This window comes from Crinia signifera, chromosome 2 (genome assembly GCF_055691185.1).
Source record: "Crinia signifera chromosome 2, ASM5569118v1, whole genome shotgun sequence".
NCBI lineage: Eukaryota > Metazoa > Chordata > Amphibia > Anura > Myobatrachidae > Crinia > Crinia signifera.
Genome location: NC_139218.1, coordinates 217,215,536 through 217,234,040, shown reverse-complemented (window position 1 = coordinate 217,234,040; position 18,505 = coordinate 217,215,536). Strand labels below are relative to the sequence as shown.

General features: G+C 50.9%; 1 protein-coding gene and 1 long non-coding RNA gene across 3 annotated transcripts in view; one reads left to right on the top strand and one right to left on the bottom strand.

Annotated features, from left to right (window-relative positions):
- LOC146060488 (uncharacterized) overlaps positions 1 to 18,505 on the bottom strand; it is a 55,013-nt gene that overhangs the window by 24,299 nt on the left and 12,209 nt on the right. The gene's annotated exons all lie outside the window — the stretch shown is intronic.
- Positions 1,868 to 17,020, top strand: LOC146060487 (uncharacterized). Of its 2 annotated transcripts, XM_083173735.1 has the most exons (4): positions 1,868 to 2,299; positions 3,444 to 3,577; positions 13,023 to 13,114; positions 16,572 to 17,020. In XM_083173735.1, the coding sequence occupies exons 1-4, from the start codon at positions 2,262 to 2,264 to the stop codon at positions 16,620 to 16,622; spliced, it is 315 nt and encodes a 104-aa protein (XP_083029861.1). In that variant the 5' UTR covers positions 1,868 to 2,261; the 3' UTR covers positions 16,623 to 17,020. The 2 variants fall into 2 exon arrangements, 1 of the variants encoding a protein (XP_083029861.1); XR_014470438.1 differs by lacking the exon at positions 16,572 to 17,020 and having other exon boundaries at positions 1,868 to 2,304; positions 13,023 to 13,359.

The following is an 18,505-nucleotide window of genomic DNA, read 5'->3' as shown; positions in this document are numbered from 1 at the left end:
AGGGGGGAGACACAGACTACAGAGAGACAGAAGGGGGGAGACGCAGGCTACAGAGAGACAGAAGGGGAGATGCAGGCTACAGAGAGACAGAAGGGGGACACACAGGCTACAGAGAGACAGAGGAGGGAGACGCTAGGCTACAGAGAGACAGGAGGGGGAGACGCAGGCTGCAGAGAGATAGGAGGGGGAGACCAGGGAGACAGAATGGGGGGGACGCAGGCTACAGGGAAAGACAGAAGGGGGGGATGCAGGCTACAGAGAGACAGAAGGGAGGATTCAGGCCACAGAGAGACAGGAGGGTGAAGATGCAGGCTATAGAGAGACAGAAGGGGGAGACACAGGCTACAGAGAGACAGAAGGGGGAGACGCAGGCTACAGAGAGACAGAAGGGGGGAGACACAGGCTACAGAGAAACAGAAGGGGGGAGAGATGGGCTATAGAGAGACAGAATGGGGGAAACGCAGGCTACAGAGAGAAATAGGGAGGTGATGGTGACTGAAAACACAAATTGGGTGAGGAGCTACACGCAGAGCCAAGCCTCACATCCTCAGTCACTTGGCAACATCATACAATCTTAGTTGTGCCGGAGTCTTTTGCCTACCTGGTGCCCCCATTGCTGGGAGAGCTGTAAAGCCACACTTGATGACATCGCCACACTGTTGGACATTCCTGCTGATAGCTGTGGTGCTCCTAGGGAAATCTTCCAATGTCTCTTGCTCAGTGGCCAGTCTGGCTCTAGTAGGGAGTGAAGATAGTGGTAATATAGTATAGTTAGGAGGGATTTGCAGGTCCCTGATAACTTTTAGAATGAGAGGGAGGGACAGGGGTGATCTCCACAGACAGGCAATTCCCCCCACAGAAATTACCTCCCATATTGGACACACACACACATTTTTTTCCTCACACAAACACAATTAATACACATAGACTAAGGGCCATATTCAATGCAGCCAGTGAGGGGGTTAAACAGCAGGGATCGCCAAAAATCAGTGACCATCGCTGTTTAAACCCTGTGCCGGCCGCTCCCCGTATTCAATGTTCCGGGGGAATCCGCTCTGTCAGAGGACTCCCCCAAACAGCGACTCGCGGTTCATGCAGGGAGCCCGCTGCATTTAGCCGAGAGTCTCGCTGCTTCTGCGACCGTATACGCCGATTCCCCCTCACTCCAAAAATGGAGCAAGGGGAGTCAGTGTATGCACGTGCAGGGGGCAGGGCTGGCGCCACCACTAGGCAAATCTAGGCATTTGCCTAGAGCACCGGCCACTGGAGGGCGGCATTTTGTCTCCCGTGCCGCGGGGGTACCTGTCCTGCGGCGCTGTGTATTTAAAGCTGGCGGCGGAGGCAGCGAGGGATCCCTGCAGTCAATAAGAAATAACGAGCGCTATCCACCGGGCTATGCGGAAGCGCTTCTGTTGTGAAAACACTGTCCGCACGCTGATTGGCTGAGATTCAGCCAATCAGCGTGCACCGTGCGGACAGTGTTTTCACAACAGAAGCGCTTCCGCATAGCCCGGCGGATAGCGCTCGTTGACTGCAGGGACCCCTCTCTGCAGGGGCGGATTGGCCTGCCGGGAAACCGGGACATTTCCCGGTGGGCTGGCACAAGTTACAGCAAAAGCGGCTGCAACATCTCCATGCTGGGCCGCGGCCGCTGCACTATGACCTAATTGAATATGGCAGCGGCCAGCCTCTGCTATTCCCAAAGCTAAAATGGCCGCGGGAGGGCTGGTGCGCATGCGCGAGCGCACACAGCCACTCCCGCGGTCCTGAGGAAAAAATAGGATGGCTGCGCTGCCCATGTGATCCACCCCAGCAGCAGCAGCAGCAGCGCGCAGGACTGTTTTGCGCGCTGGGCTGGGGAGCTGGATCTGATGGGCGGCAGCACCAGCAAAACAGAGGGCACGTAAAGTAGCACTATGCCACTGGCAGAATTTGTGCTACAGCAGTCTGCCAGCAGCCAGTGACTATTCACGGGAGGAGGCTCCGCCCCCTATTCGCGGCCCCGCCCCTATTCACGGACCCACCCGAGGCTCCGCCCCCTATTCACAGGCCTAATCCCTTCCTCCGTGGGGGGGCTTAATGAAAATTGGCACTTTAGCTATTTGGGATCTGGGGCCGCAGGCACGCTGTACTTCTGCATTGCCTGTCACCAGGAGGCAGGCTGATCTTCCTGGCATTCACTCTGTGTCCTGTCCAGGTGGCCACTCCTCCTTTCTCCAGACCCCCTCCCTCCTGTCTTACTTCTAGTCGGTATCCAGTCCATGCTGCTTCCTGCTTGCTCCTCCCTTTTGGGAACCAGGTAAGGTAAGTTAGAGGAGTGTGGTGGGTGGGGAAAGGGAAGAAGAATTACAAGTGTCAAGTTTCATACATCTGTTTATGGGAGGCAGTTTTGTCCTTTAGGGGTATATTCAATGCCAGGGGCGAGCTGTGACAGCGAGCAGGGTGGCCTGCTCGCTGTCACAGCTCGCCCAGTCAGTATTCCTCTGCCCAAAAGCCCCTCCCCCCTGCCAGGGCCGGTGCAAGGCACCGGAGCGCCCCAGGCGAGTCGGGGTGGGGGCGCCCCGGTGCCGGAGGAGGGGGGGGGGTACCTGTCCTGCGGCGCTGTGTATTTAAAGCTGGCGGCGGTGGCAGAGAGGGGTCCCTGCAGTCAACGAGCGCTATCCGCCGGGCTATGCGGAAGCGCTTCTGTTGTGAAAACACTGTCCGCACGGTGCACGCTGATTGGCTGAATCTCAGCCAATCAGCGTGCGGACAGTGTTTTCACAACAGAAGCGCTTCCGCATAGCCCGGTGGATAGCGCTCGTTATTTCTTATTGACTGCAGGGATCCCTCGCTGCCTCCGCCGCCAGCTTTAAATACACAGCGCCGCAGGACAGGTACCCCCGCGGCACGGGAGACAAAATGCCGCCCTCCAGTGGCCGGTGCTCTAGGCAAATGCCTAGATTTGCCTAGTGGTGGCGCCAGCCCTGCCCCCTGCACGTGCATACACTGACTCCCCTTGCTCCATTTTTGGAGTGAGGGGGAATCGGCGTATACGGTCGCAGAAGCAGCGAGACTCTCGGCTAAATGCAGCGGGCTCCCTGCATGAACCGCGAGTCGCTGTTTGGGGGAGTCCTCTGACAGAGCGGATTCCCCCGGAACATTGAATACGGGGAGCGGCCGGCACAGGGTTTAAACAGCGATGGTCACTGATTTTTGGCGATCCCTGCTGTTTAACCCCCTCACTGGCTGCATTGAATATGGCCCTTAGTCTATGTGTATTAATTGTGTTTGTGTGAGGAAAAAAATGTGTGTGTGTGTCCAATATGGGAGGTAATTTCTGTGGGGGGAATTGCCTGTCTGTGGAGATCACCCCTGTCCCTCCCTCTCATTCTAAAAGTTATCAGGGACCTGCAAATCCCTCCTAACTATACTATATTACCACTGTCTTCACTCCCTACTAGAGCCAGACTGGCCACTGAGCAAGAGACATTGGAAGATTTCCCTAGGAGCACCACAGCTATCAGCAGGAATGTCCAACAGTGTGGCGATGTCATCAAGTGTGGCTTTACAGCTCTCCCAGCAATGGGGGCACCAGGTAGGCAAAAGACTCCGGCACAACTAAGATTGTATGATGTTGCCAAGTGACTGAGGATGTGAGGCTTGGCTCTGCGTGTAGCTCCTCACCCAATTTGTGTTTTCAGTCACCATCACCTCCCTATTTCTCTCTGTAGCCTGCGTTTCCCCCATTCTGTCTCTCTATAGCCCATCTCTCCCCCCTTCTGTTTCTCTGTAGCCTGTGTCTCCCCCCTTCTGTCTCTCTGTAGCCTGCGTCTCCCCCTTCTGTCTCTCTGTAGCCTGTGTCTCCCCCTTCTGTCTCTCTATAGCCTGCATCTTCACCCTCCTGTCTCTCTGTGGCCTGAATCCTCCCTTCTGTCTCTCTGTAGCCTGCATCCCCCCCTTCTGTCTTTCCCTGTAGCCTGCGTCCCCCCCATTCTGTCTCCCTGGTCTCCCCCTCCTATCTCTCTGCAGCCTGCGTCTCCCCCTCCTGTCTCTCTGTAGCCTAGCGTCTCCCTCCTCTGTCTCTCTGTAGCCTGTGTGTCCCCCTTCTGTCTCTCTGTAGCCTGCATCTCCCCTTCTGTCTCTCTGTAGCCTGCGTCTCCCCCCTTCTGTCTCTCTGTAGTCTGTGTCTCCCCCCTTCTGTATCTCCCTGTAGCCTGCGTCTCCCCCATTCTGTCTCCCTGCAGCCTGCGTCTCTCCCTCCTGTCTCTCTGTAGCCTAGCGTCTCCCACCTCTGTCTCTCTGTAGCCTGTCTCCCCCCTCTGTCTCTCTGTAGCCTGTGTCTCCCCCATTCTGTCTCTCTATAGCCTGCATCTCCCCCCTTCTGTCTCTCTCTGAAACCTACATCTCCCCCTTTCTGTCTCCCTGCAGCCTGTGTCTCCTCCTCCTATCTCTCCGTAGCCTGCGTCTCCCCCTCCTGTCTCTCTGTAGCCTGCGTCTCCCCCCTCTGTCTCTCTGTAGCCTGTGTCTCCCCCTTCTGTCTCTCTATAGCCTGCATCTTCACCCTCCTGTCTCTCTGTGGCCTGAATCCTCCCTTCTGTCTCTCTGTAGCCTGCATCCCCCCCTTCTGTCTCTCCCTGTAGCCTGCGTCCCCCCCATTCTGTCTCCCTGGTCTCCCCCTCCTATCTCTCTGCAGCCTGCGTCTCCCCCTCCTGTCTCTCTGTAGCCTAGCGTCTCCCTCCTCTGTCTCTCTGTAGCCTGTGTGTCCCCCTTCTGTCTCTCTGTAGCCTGCATCTCCCCTTCTGTCTCTCTGTAGCCTGCGTCTCCCCCCTTCTGTCTCTCTGTAGTCTGTGTCTCCCCCCTTCTGTATCTCCCTGTAGCCTGCGTCTCCCCCATTCTGTCTCCCTGCAGCCTGCGTCTCTCCCTCCTGTCTCTCTGTAGCCTAGCGTCTCCCACCTCTGTCTCTCTGTAGCCTGTCTCCCCCCTCTGTCTCTCTGTAGCCTGTGTCTCCCCCATTCTGTCTCTCTATAGCCTGCATCTCCCCCCTTCTGTCTCTCTCTGAAACCTACATCTCCCCCTTTCTGTCTCCCTGCAGCCTGTGTCTCCTCCTCCTATCTCTCCGTAGCCTGCGTCTCTCCCTCCTGTCTCTCTGTAGCCTGCGTCTCCCCCCTCTGTCTCTCTGTAGCCTGTGTCTCCCCCATTCTGTCTCTCTATAGCCTGCATCTCCCCCCTTCTGTCTTTCTCTGAAGCCTACGTCTCCCCCTTTCTGTCTCCCTGCAGCCTGCGTCTCCTCCTCCTATCTCTCCATAGCCTGCGTCTCCCCCTCCTGTCTCTCTGTAGCCTGCGTCTCCCCCATTCTGTCTCCCTGTAGCCTGCATCCCCCTTCTGTCTCTCTCTGAAGCCTGCGTCCACCCCTTCTGTCTCCCTGTAGCCTGTGTCTCCCCCATTCTGTCTCTCTGTAACCTGCATCCCCCTTCTGTCTCTCTGTAGCCTACATCCCCCTTCTGTCTCTCTGTAGCCTGTGTCTCCCCCTACTGTCTCTCTGTAGCCTATGTCTCCACCCTTATGTCTCTCTGTAGCCTGCATCCCCCTTCTGTCTCTCTGTAGCCTGTGTCTCCCCCTTCTGTCTCCCTGTAGCCTGCATCCCCCCTTCTGTCTCTCTGTAACTTGCGTCTCCCCCTCCTGTCTCTCTGCAGCCTGCGTCTCCCCCTTCTGTCTCTCTGTAGTCTGCGTCTCCCCCCTTCTGTCTCTCTTTAGCCTGTCTCCCTCCCCTTCTGTCTCTCTATAGCCTGCGTCTTCCCCCTCCTGTCTCTCTGTGGCCTGCATCCTCCCTTCTGTCTCTCTGTAGCCTGCATTTCCCCCTTCTGTCTCTCTGTAACTTGCGTCTCCCCCTCCTGTCTCTCTGTCGCCTGCGTCTCCCCCCTTCTGTCTCTCTGTAGCCTGCGTCTCCCCCATTCTGTCTCCCTGTAGCCTGAGTCTCCCCCTCCTATCTCTCTGCAGCCTGCGTCTCCCACCTCTGTCTCTCTGTAGCCTATGTATCCCCCCTTCTGTCTCTCTATAGCATGCACCTCCCCCCTTCTGTCTCTCTATAGCCTGCATCTCCCACCCTCCTTTCTCTCTGTAGCCTGTGTCTCCCCCCTCTGTCTCTCTGTAGCCTGTGTCTCCCCCCTCTGTCTCTCTGTAGCCTGTGTCTCCCCCATTCTGTCTCTCTATAGCCTGCATCTCCCCCCTTCTGTCTCTCTGTAGCCTGCGCCTCCCCCTCCTGTCTCTCTGTAGCCTGTGTCTCCCCCCTCGTGTCTCTCTGTAGCCTATGTCTCCCCCATTCTGTCTCTCTATAGCCTGCATCTCCCCCCTTCTGTCTCTCTCTGAAGCCTACGTCTCCCCCTTTCTGTCTCCCTGCATCCTGTGTCTCCTCCTCCTATCTCTCCGTAGCCTGCATCTCCCCCTCCTGTCTCTCTGTAGCCTGCATCTCCCCCCTCTGCCTCTGTAGCCTGTGTCTTCACCCTCTGTCTCTCTGTAGACTGTGTCTCCCCCCTTCTGTCTCCCTGTAGCCTGCATCCCCCCTTCTGTCTCTCTGTAACCTGCATCCCCCTTCTGTCTCTCTGTAGCCTACATTCCCCTTCTGTCTCTCTGTAGCCTACATTCCCCTTCTGTCTCTCTGTAGCCTGCGTCTCCCCCCTTCTGTCTCTCTGTAACCTGCATCCCCCTTCTGTCTCTCTGTAGCCTACGTTCCCCTTCTCTCTCTTTCTCTCTGTAGCCTGTGTCTCCCCCATCTGTCTCTCTGTAGCCTACGTCTCCACCTTTATGTCTATCTGTAGCCTGCATCCTCTTTCTGTCTCTCTGTAGCCCGTGTCTCCCCCTTCTGTCTCCCTGTAACTTGCGTCTCCCCCTTCTGTCTCCCTGTAACTTGCGTCTCCCCCTCCTGTCTCTCTGTAGCCTGCGTCTCCCCCCTTCTGTCTCTCTGTAGCCTGTGTCTCCCCCTTTTGTCTCTCTAAAGCCCACCTCTCCCCTCTTCTGTCTCTCTCTGTAGCCTGTGTCTCCCCTTCTGTCTCTCTGTAGCCTGCATCTCCCCCTTCTGTCTCTCTGTAAACTGAGTCTCCCCCTCCTGTCTCTCTGTAGCCTGCGTCTCCCCCCCTTCTGTTTCACTGTAGCCCGTGTCTCCCCCCTTCTGTCTCTCTATAGCCTGCATCTCCCCCTTCCTGTTTCTCTGTAGCCTGCATGCCCCCTTCTGTCTCTCTCTGAAGCCTACGTCTACCCCTTCTTTCTCCCTCTATTCTGAGTCATCCCCCACCTGTCTCTCTGTAGCCTGCGTCTCCCCCTTCTGTCTCCCTGTAGCCTGCATCCCCCTTCTGTCTCTCTGTAGCCTACATCCCCCTTCTGTCTCTCTGTAGCTTGTGTCTCCACCGATTTGTCTCTCTGTAGCCTGCGTCTCCACCCTTATGTCTCTCTGTAGCCTGCATCCCCCTTCTGTCTCTCTGTAGCCCGTGGCTTCCCCCTCTGTCTCCCTGTAGCCTGCATCCCCCTTCTGTCTCTCTGTAACCTGCGTCTCTCCCATATTTCTCTCTGTAGCCTGCGTCTCCCCCCTTCTGTCTCTCTGTAGCCTGCATCTTCCCCCTTCTGTCTCTCGATAGCCTGCATTTCCCCCCTTCTGTCTCTGTATCCTGAGTCTCCCCCTCCTGTCTCTCTGTAGCCTGCGCCTCCCCCTCCTGTCTCTGTAGCATGTGTCTCCCCCCTCTGTCTCTCTGTAGCCTGCGTCTCCCCCCTTCTGTCTCTCTGTAGCCTGCATCCCCATTCTGTCTCTCTGTAGCCTGCATCCCCCTGCTGTCTCTCTGTAGCCTGCATCCCCCTTCTGTCTCTCTGTAGCCTGCATCCCCCTTCTGTCTCTCTGTAGCCTGCATCCCCCTTCTGTCTCTATGTAGCCTGCATCCCCCTTCTGTCTCTCTGTAGCCTGCATCCCCCTTCTGTCTCTCTGTAGCCTGCACCCCCTTCTGTCTCTCTGTAGCCTGCGTCTCCCCCCCTTCTGTCTCTCTGTAGCCTGCATCTCCCCCCCCCTTCTGTCTCTCTGTAGTGTACATCTCCCTCTTATGTCTCTCTGTAGCCTGCATCCCCCCACTTCTTTCTCTCTCTGAAGCCTGCGTCTCACCCCCTTCTGTCTCTCTTTGTAGTGTGCATCTCCCCCCACCCTCCTGTCTATCTGTAGCCTGCATCTCCCCCTTCAGTCTCTCTCTGAATCCTGTGTCTCCCCCCTTATGTCTTTCTGTAGCCTGCATCTCCCCCCTTCTATCTCTCTCTCTTATGCCTGCGTCTCCCCCTTCTGTCTCTCTGTAGTGTGCGTCTCCCCCCACTCTCCCGCTCTTTCTTTCTCTATAGGCTGCATCTCACCCTTCTGTCTCTGTAGGCTGCATCTCCACCAACTCCTAACTCAGAAACATGCCCTTTAAAGAGTATACCCGCCCCACTCAAGATACCCCCACCCCCCTCAAAAGATCCCGCCCCATTTGGGCTGCTTCCATACATTTCCCGGGCTGCTTTTCCATCCCAATCCGCCCCTGCCTCTCTGCCACCGCCGCCAGCTTTAAATACACAGCGCCGCAGGACAGGTACCCCCCCCCCTCCTCCGGCACCGGGGCGCCCCCACCCCGACTCGCCTGGGGCGCTCCGGTGCCTTGCACCGGCCCTGGCAGGGGGGAGGGGCTTTTGGGCAGAGGAATACTGACTGGGCGAGCTGTGACAGCGAGCAGGCCACCCTGCTCGCTGTCACAGCTCGCCCCTGGCATTGAATATACCCCTAAAGGACAAAACTGCCTCCCATAAACAGATGTATGAAACTTGACACTTGTAATTCTTCTTCCCTTTCCCCACCCACCACACTCCTCTAACTTACCTTACCTGGTTCCCAAAAGGGAGGAGCAAGCAGGAAGCAGCATGGACTGGATACCGACTAGAAGTAAGACAGGAGGGAGGGGGTCTGGAGAAAGGAGGAGTGGCCACCTGGACAGGACACAGAGTGAATGCCAGGAAGATCAGCCTGCCTCCTGGTGACAGGCAATGCAGAAGTACAGCGTGCCTGCGGCCCCAGATCCCAAATAGCTAAAGTGCCAATTTTCATTAAGCCCCCCCACGGAGGAAGGGATTAGGCCTGTGAATAGGGGGCGGAGCCTCGGGTGGGTCCGTGAATAGGGGCGGGGCCGCGAATAGGGGGCGGAGCCTCCTCCCGTGAATAGTCACTGGCTGCTGGCAGACTGCTGTAGCACAAATTCTGCCAGTGGCATAGTGCTACTTTACGTGCCCTCTGTTTTGCTGGTGCTGCCGCCCATCAGATCCAGCTCCCCAGCCCAGCGCGCAAAACAGTCCTGCGCGCTGCTGCTGCTGGGGTGGATCACATGGGCAGCGCAGCCATCCTATTTTTTCCTCAGGACCGCGGGAGTGGCTGTGTGCGCTCGCGCATGCGCACCAGCCCTCCCGCGGCCATTTTAGCTTTGGGAATAGCAGAGGCTGGCCGCTGCCATATTCAATTAGGTCATAGTGCAGCGGCCGCGGCCCAGCATGGAGATGTTGCAGCCGCTTTTGCTGTAACTTGTGCCAGCCCACCGGGAAATGTCCCGGTTTCCCGGCAGGCCAATCCGCCCCTGCACAGGGTGGTACAAAAAGTTGTCCTATCTGTCTAGACCCCACAGAAAATTACAGAACCCTCCACAGCTATATACATTGTATCTTAATAAGCACTACAAAATAAAGTGACAACAGAATTTAAAACTACTTTCATCAAAGTTTATTAGATTCAAAGTGTTACAAAATAAAGTTTCAATAGAATAACAAGCAGTCTGTATTGAAGTTTATGAAATCACTAGAAAGGACAATGGCCCCCATTCAGATTGACATGCTCGCAAGCGAATTAGCAATGAGCTGCAGAATGAAACCATTGCTCATGCGCAACATACGCAATGCGCATATGCAAGGAGCCACCAACACCAAGCACCCTACTGAGCAGCTTTAGCCTTGCGAACGATTATATGGAAAGTAGGTGTGATGTGGGCATTTGTATGGGCGCGTCCAGAATAATGAGCAAAAATGGGCATATATCGGGGCGTCCACATGGGCATGGGCCGAATGTTTTTGAGGTTGAGGCGTACAAGCGCTCTTACACACATGCAAAGCCAACCCCCAGCACTTACAGCCAGTAAATGCTGGGGGTTGGCTTTGCATGTGTGTAAGAGCGCTAGTACGCCTCAACCTCAAAAACATTCGGTAGGAAAAAGCAGGTTTTAAGTTTCGCAGCCCAGCCTTTTCCCGGATCAACATTCGCAACCCCAATCAACACTGACTAAATGGCTAAATCAATCTCACCTGCACACCATCTACACCAGTGGTAGCCAACCCTAGCCCTCGAGAGCTACCAACAGTGCACATTTTCCAGACAACCTAGCTGCTGCACAGCTGCACTCATTAATCACTGACACATTTCAAAAGATCCACAGATGGAGCTAATTAGCTCACTTGTGATTCTGTGAGGAGACCTGCAAAACATGCACTGTTGGTAGCTCTCGAGGACTAGGGTTGGCTACCCCAGATCTACACCCATACATCCCTCAATTTGTTAGGCAATTAACTCACCACAACTACTCAATGCATACACACGCCAAACACAGTTTTGCACTGCAAATCAACTTGTCATGCTAACATGAAGCTACAGTATACAAATTTGCAACCAACTCAAAACACAACTGAAAACATTATAAAGTGTTCTTATGTCCCATCACACCAGCATATTAAACTTTACACAACTATGTTTTGCATGTTGGCAATTTGAACATTAGTTGACATGTGTCAACTCAACACATTTTCATGCATACATTAGCACACAGGTTCTCAAAGTCGGTCCTCAGGACCCCACACAGTGCATGTTTTGCAGGTCTCCTCAGAGAATCAAGTGAAATAATTAGCTCCACCTGTGGATCTTTTAAAATGTGCCAGTCAGTAATGAGTGCACCTGCCTGGTGACCTGGAAAACGTGAACTGTGTGTGGTCCTGAGGGCCAAGTTTGAAAACCACTGCATTAGCATGTTCATCCAAAAACATTCCACAGATCTATGTTGTTATTGATGTTCTTTCAAAATTGTGGATTGTGATCAAAGTATCAGCTCTACTTACACTAATTATTGTCATGTTTAATGGTCTCCACCATCATCATGACATGATGGTCCTCAATGTTCACATCTACCACTGATGTTGTTTGTAATGCTACACGTGTCAAGTGTACACAATTGTACCATGTCAAATCATATGAAATTCTTAAAGCAGTCCATTTACACTATTCAGACACACATTATTCCATATATATTATAAAGTGGGGTTTGAACAGAACACATTTGACACAAGGTAAAAAAAATAGTACTTTTATTTGCTTATAATTGATTTGCAAAAGAAAAAAGGTACTTGTGTATTATAGCGGCGCCCCCGATTTCCATCGCGCGATGTTTTAACCGCATTGCATGCCATGCACCCGATGGCATGCGACGCGATTTTTGCCCCCTATACGATGAAAGATTGTATAAGCACCCTAAAGGGTGCTTTTAAGCACCGTAATGGGTGCTTACAATGTTAAATGCACCCCCACGACACCCCCCCCCCCCCCCCACTATAAACGTGAACCCGAAGCGTGGCGAGCGCAGCGAGCCCGCGAGGGGCGGCGGTACGCGTCCTCCGACCTTTTCATACCCCCACTATCCACGTCGGAGCCACCGAGTCCGACGCGTGGCGAGTGGACGCGGATACCTTCACAGGTATCGGAGTCCCCTCGCGCCCTTCACAGGTATCCGCGTCCCCTCGCGGGGCTCGCCACGCTTCGGGCTCGGTGGCTCGCTGCGCTCGCCACACTTTCTATTCTCAGCTCCACGCCGACGTGGATAGTGGGGGTATGAAAAGGTCGGAGGATGCATACCGCCGCCGCTCGCCACGCTTCGGGTTCACGTTTATAGTGGGGGGTGGTGGGGGGGTGCATTTAACATTGTAAGCACCCATTAGGGTGCTTATACAATGTTTAATCGCATCGCATTGTATGGCATTGTATGCCATATACAATGTCATACAATTTAAAAATTGTATGGCATTGTACACTATCGCGCGATATCGTGTCGCATCGCATACCATCGTATGCCTTATGGTATGCGATGCGATGGGCGCCGCCAAAATGCACAAGTACCGAAAAAAAGGTTTTCTTTACTAAAAAAATAATGGGACAATGTTTTTGTACAAAACACAGAAAGAAAAGAAATATTATATTTTAGCACACACATTTTGCACACAGCACCTGGGAGTAAAAGAAGCAGCCCATGCTGCGAATGAATGTCCTGGTCCTAGTTACTGTATATTGTTAATGAGGGTTTGTTGAACAAATACTAAAATTCCCATTTACAAAGGAAGTCCTTAATATGTGGCAAAACAAAGTACAGAAGTATAATGACTTCATAGTAAATAAAACAAAAATACACAATGTTTAAGGACATCACAGATGAAATGTGCCTATACCCCCACCTCACGCTTTCTCACTCTTTTGCCCAGTCCCCCTTTTGTGGGCCGACCAGAGGTACATCTGGTGATTCTGGGGGGGGGGGGGGGGGATTTTTGGCCTCCCCAGGTGGAGCACAAGCTGTTGGCTTAGGGTCAGCAGGGGATGGGCCTGACCCTCCTAATGCAGCCGGGGTTGCAACCAAGGGCTGAATGGAGGCAAGAAGTGAGGCCAGTAGCTCGTTCAGCCATTTAGCTTCCTGTTGTAGACCCTGTTGGGATGATGCTATCTGGGTTAGAAGCTGCAGCATCCGGCCTTCCCCTTCAACAGTAGCCACCCCCTGCTGGCATATGTCGCCCAGCATCTGACCCATGTTATAGGTCTCCTCAGGTGTTGTGTTGGCAGCAGCATGTGAAGGAGGTGTTGGTGGTGGTGCACAAGTCACAACGTCAGTGTTGTCATCTGTCCTACAATGACCTACATGGATATGTAGTTGCATACTTCATTAATTATTGGTTGTCTCTATATATTGCAGTTGGAACACAAAGAAGGCAGGCATTTATGGGAATGCGGGATGTGGCAGTAAACCTGAGTGATGCAGCTTGCTGTGTGTCTGCATTGATGAGGGTGCTCGACCAATAATAAGATTTTTTGTTTATTTTCTACAAATAAAGTTTTACAATTGTTACAGAATAGATGTTATATTTTTAATCGGTACTTGTGAGTTATCCGGGCGTCCGATTTTGAAATCGGGTCGGATCGGGACATCGCATCGCATCGCATGCGACCATCGGATGCGATGCGATGCGATGCGATGCGATGACCCGATTTTTCCATAGGAATCAATGTTAAAATGGACTGAGTCCATTTTAACATGGAATTCAATGGGAAAAAGGGTCCTTTTCATACCCCTACTATCCAAGTGGGCATGGAGTTGGATATAAACCTGTGGCGAGCGTAGCGAGCCACCGAGCCCGAAGCGTGGCGAGCGTAGCGCGCCCCGCGAGGGGACACGGAATACCGTCCCCTCACGGGGCTCGCTTCGCTCGCCACGCTTCGGGCTCGGTGGCTCGCTACGCTCGCCACAGGTTTATATCCAACTCCATGCCCACTTGGATAGTAGGGGTATGAAAAGGACCCCTTTTTCCATAGGAATCATTTTAACATTGATTCCTATGGAAAAATCGGGTCATCGCATCCGATGGTCGCATGCGATGCGATGCGATGCGATGCGATATCGCATCGCATCGCATCTGATTGTATGCCTTAACTTAAGGCATACAATCAAAAAATCGGACGCCCGGATAACTCACAAGTACCTTTTAATCTGTGTCTGTGTTTTTTGGAGTATATTAGTATTAAAAGGGGTTATGTAATGTTAAGAATCAATATTTACTACTTATGCTGTGTTTCAGATGTCAAATGCTTTTAGAGTGACTTGTGTACAAATTTAAACATATGTGTCCTGTTACATATTTGCAGCGAAACAAACAAAATTGAGTTATAATAAAAACATACAATAGTTGTAACACATACAGGTGCATGAGGAACTTTACAAGGGTGTTTGACATGCCATAAATATTGGTAGAACAGGTGTAAATAACAGTACAAAATAACGTAGTGTGGGTAGTTGACAAGCACAATCAGCAACCATTCCAATAAACTAAATGTATCAGTTGTAATTGTTAGGGAAATTGAGTATTGTTTTCAATTAACTAAATTAATTGAGGACCATCATGCCATTAATTCATGTTTGGGTAATGGACCTTATTCTAGTTCACTCTTTCTGACAAAATCCTTCTTAGATGGACAAAACCATGTGCAGGTGGGGCAGATGTAACTTGTGCAGAGAGAATTAGATTTGGGTGGGGTTTTACTTCAAAGTGAGATCTATATTGCAGTGTAAAAATAAAGCAGCCAGTATTTACCCTGCACAGAAACAAAATAACTCACCCAAATCTAATTCTCTCTGCACAAGTTACATCTGCCCCACCTGTAGTGCACATGATTTTGTCCATCTAAGAAGGATTTTGTCAGAAAGAGTGAACTAGAATAAGGCCCAATGTGTGTTGCGAGTGTGTTGTTATTTGGTGAGTATACAATCTGGACCAGAGCATGCTCACTCGCACACACTAAAAAAAGAATGCAGGTGCATACCTGCAGATACCGGTATTTGTTAAACGGGTAAAGCAACCTGGAGCTTTCCCACTGCAGCTCTACCCATTTAAAAGGGCTAAAAAAACGGCAAATTACCGTTTAAGAGCTGCAGTGGGAAAGGGGTATTAGTATCCGCTCCAGATTGGAGAAAAGCAAAGAAGACTGTTGTCTGCCCGCCCACTTCATTGAGGATGTCCAATCAGAAGGGCCCAGAAGTAAAGGTAGATAAAGTTTGGCTCAGAAGTGCAGAACAAGTTAAAGTGGGTAAATGGTGGCAGCAACAGGAACCAGATCTGTGCATTAGGGGGCACTGGAGCAGCTTTAATCCTATGACCCATATCCTTTATTGGATCCTGAAGGGCACCTCCTTCCATATACAACTGCCTGTAGGAGATCCCTGCGGTAGAGCCATTATTGTTAGGGGTTTGATCATTACTATAAATTAATTTTTTTTATTTTAAAATGATTTTAGTCATTACCAGCAGGGCCGTTAATAGACAATGTAGCTCCCAGGGCGAAGAAATAAAAATAAACGTGAACCCGAAGCGTGGCGAGCGCAGCGAGCCCGCGAGGGGCGGCGGTACGCGTCCTCCGACCTTTTCATACCCCCACTATCCACGTCGGAGCCACCGAGTCCGACGCGTGGCGAGTGGACGCGGATACCTTCACAGGTATCGGAGTCCCCTCGCGCCCTTCACAGGTATCCGCGTCCCCTCGCGGGGCTCGCCACGCTCCGGGCTCGGTGGCTCGCTGCGCTCGCCACACTTTCTATTCTCAGCTCCACGCCGACGTGGATAGTGGGGGTATGAAAAGGTCGGAGGATGCATACCGCCGCCGCTCGCCACGCTTCGGGTTCACGTTTATAGTGGGGGGTGGTGGGGGGGTGCATTTAACATTGTAAGCACCCATTAGGGTGCTTATACAATGTTTAATCGCATCGCATTGTATGGCATTGTATGCCATATACAATGTCATACAATTTAAAAATTGTATGGCATTGTACACTATCGCGCGATATCGCGTCGCATCGCATACCATCGTATGCCTTATGGTATGCGATGCGATGGGCGCCGCCAAAATGCACAAGTACCGAAAAAAAGGTTTTCTTTACTCAAAAAATAATGGGACAATGTTTTTGTACAAAACACAGAAAGAAAAGAAATATTATATTTTAGCACACACATTTTGCACACAGCACCTGGGAGTAAAAGAAGCAGCCCATGCTGCGAATGAATGTCCTGGTCCTAGTTACTGTATATTGTTAATGAGGGTTTGTTGAACAAATACTAAAATTCCCATTTACAAAGGAAGTCCTTAATATGTGGCAAAACAAAGTACAGAAGTATAATGACTTCATAGTAAATAAAACAAAAATACACAATGTTTAAGGACATCACAGATGAAATGTGCCTATACCCCCACCTCACGCTTTCTCACTCTTTTGCCCAGTCCCCCTTTTGTGGGCCGACCAGAGGTACATCTGGTGATTCTGGGGGGGGGGGGGATTTTTGGCCTCCCCAGGTGGAGCACAAGCTGTTGGCTTAGGGTCAGCAGGGGATGGGCCTGACCCTCCTAATGCAGCCGGGGTTGCAACCAAGGGCTGAATGGAGGCAAGAAGTGAGGCCAGTAGCTCGTTCAGCCATTTAGCTTCCTGTTGTAGACCCTGTTGGGATGATGCTATCTGGGTTAGAAGCTGCAGCATCCGGCCTTCCCCTTCAACAGTAGCCACCCCCTGCTGGCATATGTCGCCCAGCATCTGACCCATGTTATAGGTCTCCTCAGGTGTTGTGTTGGCAGCAGCATGTGAAGGAGGTGTTGGTGGTGGTGCACAAGTCACAACGTCAGTGTTGTCATCTGTCCTACAATGACCTACATGGATATGTAGTTGCATACTTCATTAATTATTGGTTGTCTCTATATATTGCAGTTGGAACACAAAGAAGGCAGGCATTTATGGGAATGCGGGATGTGGCAGTAAACCTGAGTGATGCAGCTTGCTGTGTGTCTGCATTGATGAGGGTGCTCGACCAATAATAAGATTTTTTGTTTATTTTCTACAAATAAAGTTTTACAATTGTTACAGAATAGATGTTATATTTTTAATCTGTGTCTGTGTTTTTTGGAGTATATTAGTATTAAAAGGGGTTATGTAATGTTAAGAATCAATATTTACCACTTATGCTGTGTTTCAGATGTCAAATGCTTTTAGAGTGACTTGTGTACAAATTTAAACATATGTGTCCTGTTACATATTTGCAGCGAAACAAACAAAATTGAGTTATAATAAAAACATACAATAGTTGTAACACATACAGGTGCATGAGGAACTTTACAAGGGTGTTTGACATGCCATAAATATTGGTAGAACAGGTGTAAATAACAGTACAAAATAACGTAGTGTGGGTAGTTGACAAGCACAATCTGCAACCATTCCATTAAACTAAATGTATCAGTTGTAATTGTTAGGGAAATTGAGTATTGTTTTCAATTAACTAAATTAATTGAGGACCATCATGCCATTAATTCATGTTTGGGTAATGGACCTTATTCTAGTTCACTCTTTCTGACAAAATCCTTCTTAGATGGACAAAACCATGTGCAGGTGGGGCAGATGTAACTTGTGCAGAGAGAATTAGATTTGGGTGGGGTTTTACTTCAAAGTGAGATCTATATTGCAGTGTAAAAATAAAGCAGCCAGTATTTACCCTGCACAGAAACAAAATAACTCACCCAAATCTAATTCTCTCTGCACAAGTTACATCTGCCCCACCTGTAGTGCACATGATTTTGTCCATCTAAGAAGGATTTTGTCAGAAAGAGTGAACTAGAATAAGGCCCAATGTGTGTTGCGAGTGTGTTGTTATTTGGTGAGTATACAATCTGGACCAGAGCATGCTCACTCGCACACACTAAAAAAAGAATGCAGGTGCATACCTGCAGATACCGGTATTTGTTAAACGGGTAAAGCAACCTGGAGCTTTCCCACTGCAGCTCTACCCATTTAAAAGGGCTAAAAAAACGGCAAATTACCGTTTAAGAGCTGCAGTGGGAAAGGGGTATTAGTATCCGCTCCAGATTGGAGAAAAGCAAAGAAGACTGTTGTCTGCCCGCCCACTTCATTGAGGATGTCCAATCAGAAGGGCCCAGAAGTAAAGGTAGATAAAGTTTGGCTCAGAAGTGCAGAACAAGTTAAAGTGGGTAAATGGTGGCAGCAACAGGAACCAGATCTGTGCATTAGGGGGCACTGGAGCAGCTTTAATCCTATGACCCATATCCTTTATTGGATCCTGAAGGGCACCTCCTTCCATATACAACTGCCTGTAGGAGATCCCTGCGGTAGAGCCATTATTGTTAGGGGTTTGATCATTACTATAAATTATTTTTTTTTTTATTTTAAAATGATTTTAGTCATTACCAGCAGGGCCGTTAATAGACAATGTAGCTCCCAGGGCGAAGAAATAAAAATGCCCCCCCCCCCACACACACACACACACACACAGAAATACATGACATGGCATTTGAAAGGGGTGTGGCTTAATATAAGGGCGGGGTCTAGCAGGAAAACAATTACCTTACATCACACTTTTGCAACATGCATGACCAGACAATGGTTACCGCAGGAATTGTCATTGTCCTCCCACACTTAAATTGGCGGGCTGAGGGCCACACAGTGACATAAAAAATATAAAGGCCCACACAGAGGCCTAGTACGCCTCACAGATCAAGGCCAAACAATGACAGGCTACTTAAATCATTATACACTATTTATCCGAGATGCCAATTACACATTACGCTGCACACTGTGATGACAATTACACATTACGCTGCACACTGTGATGACAATTACACATTACGCCACAC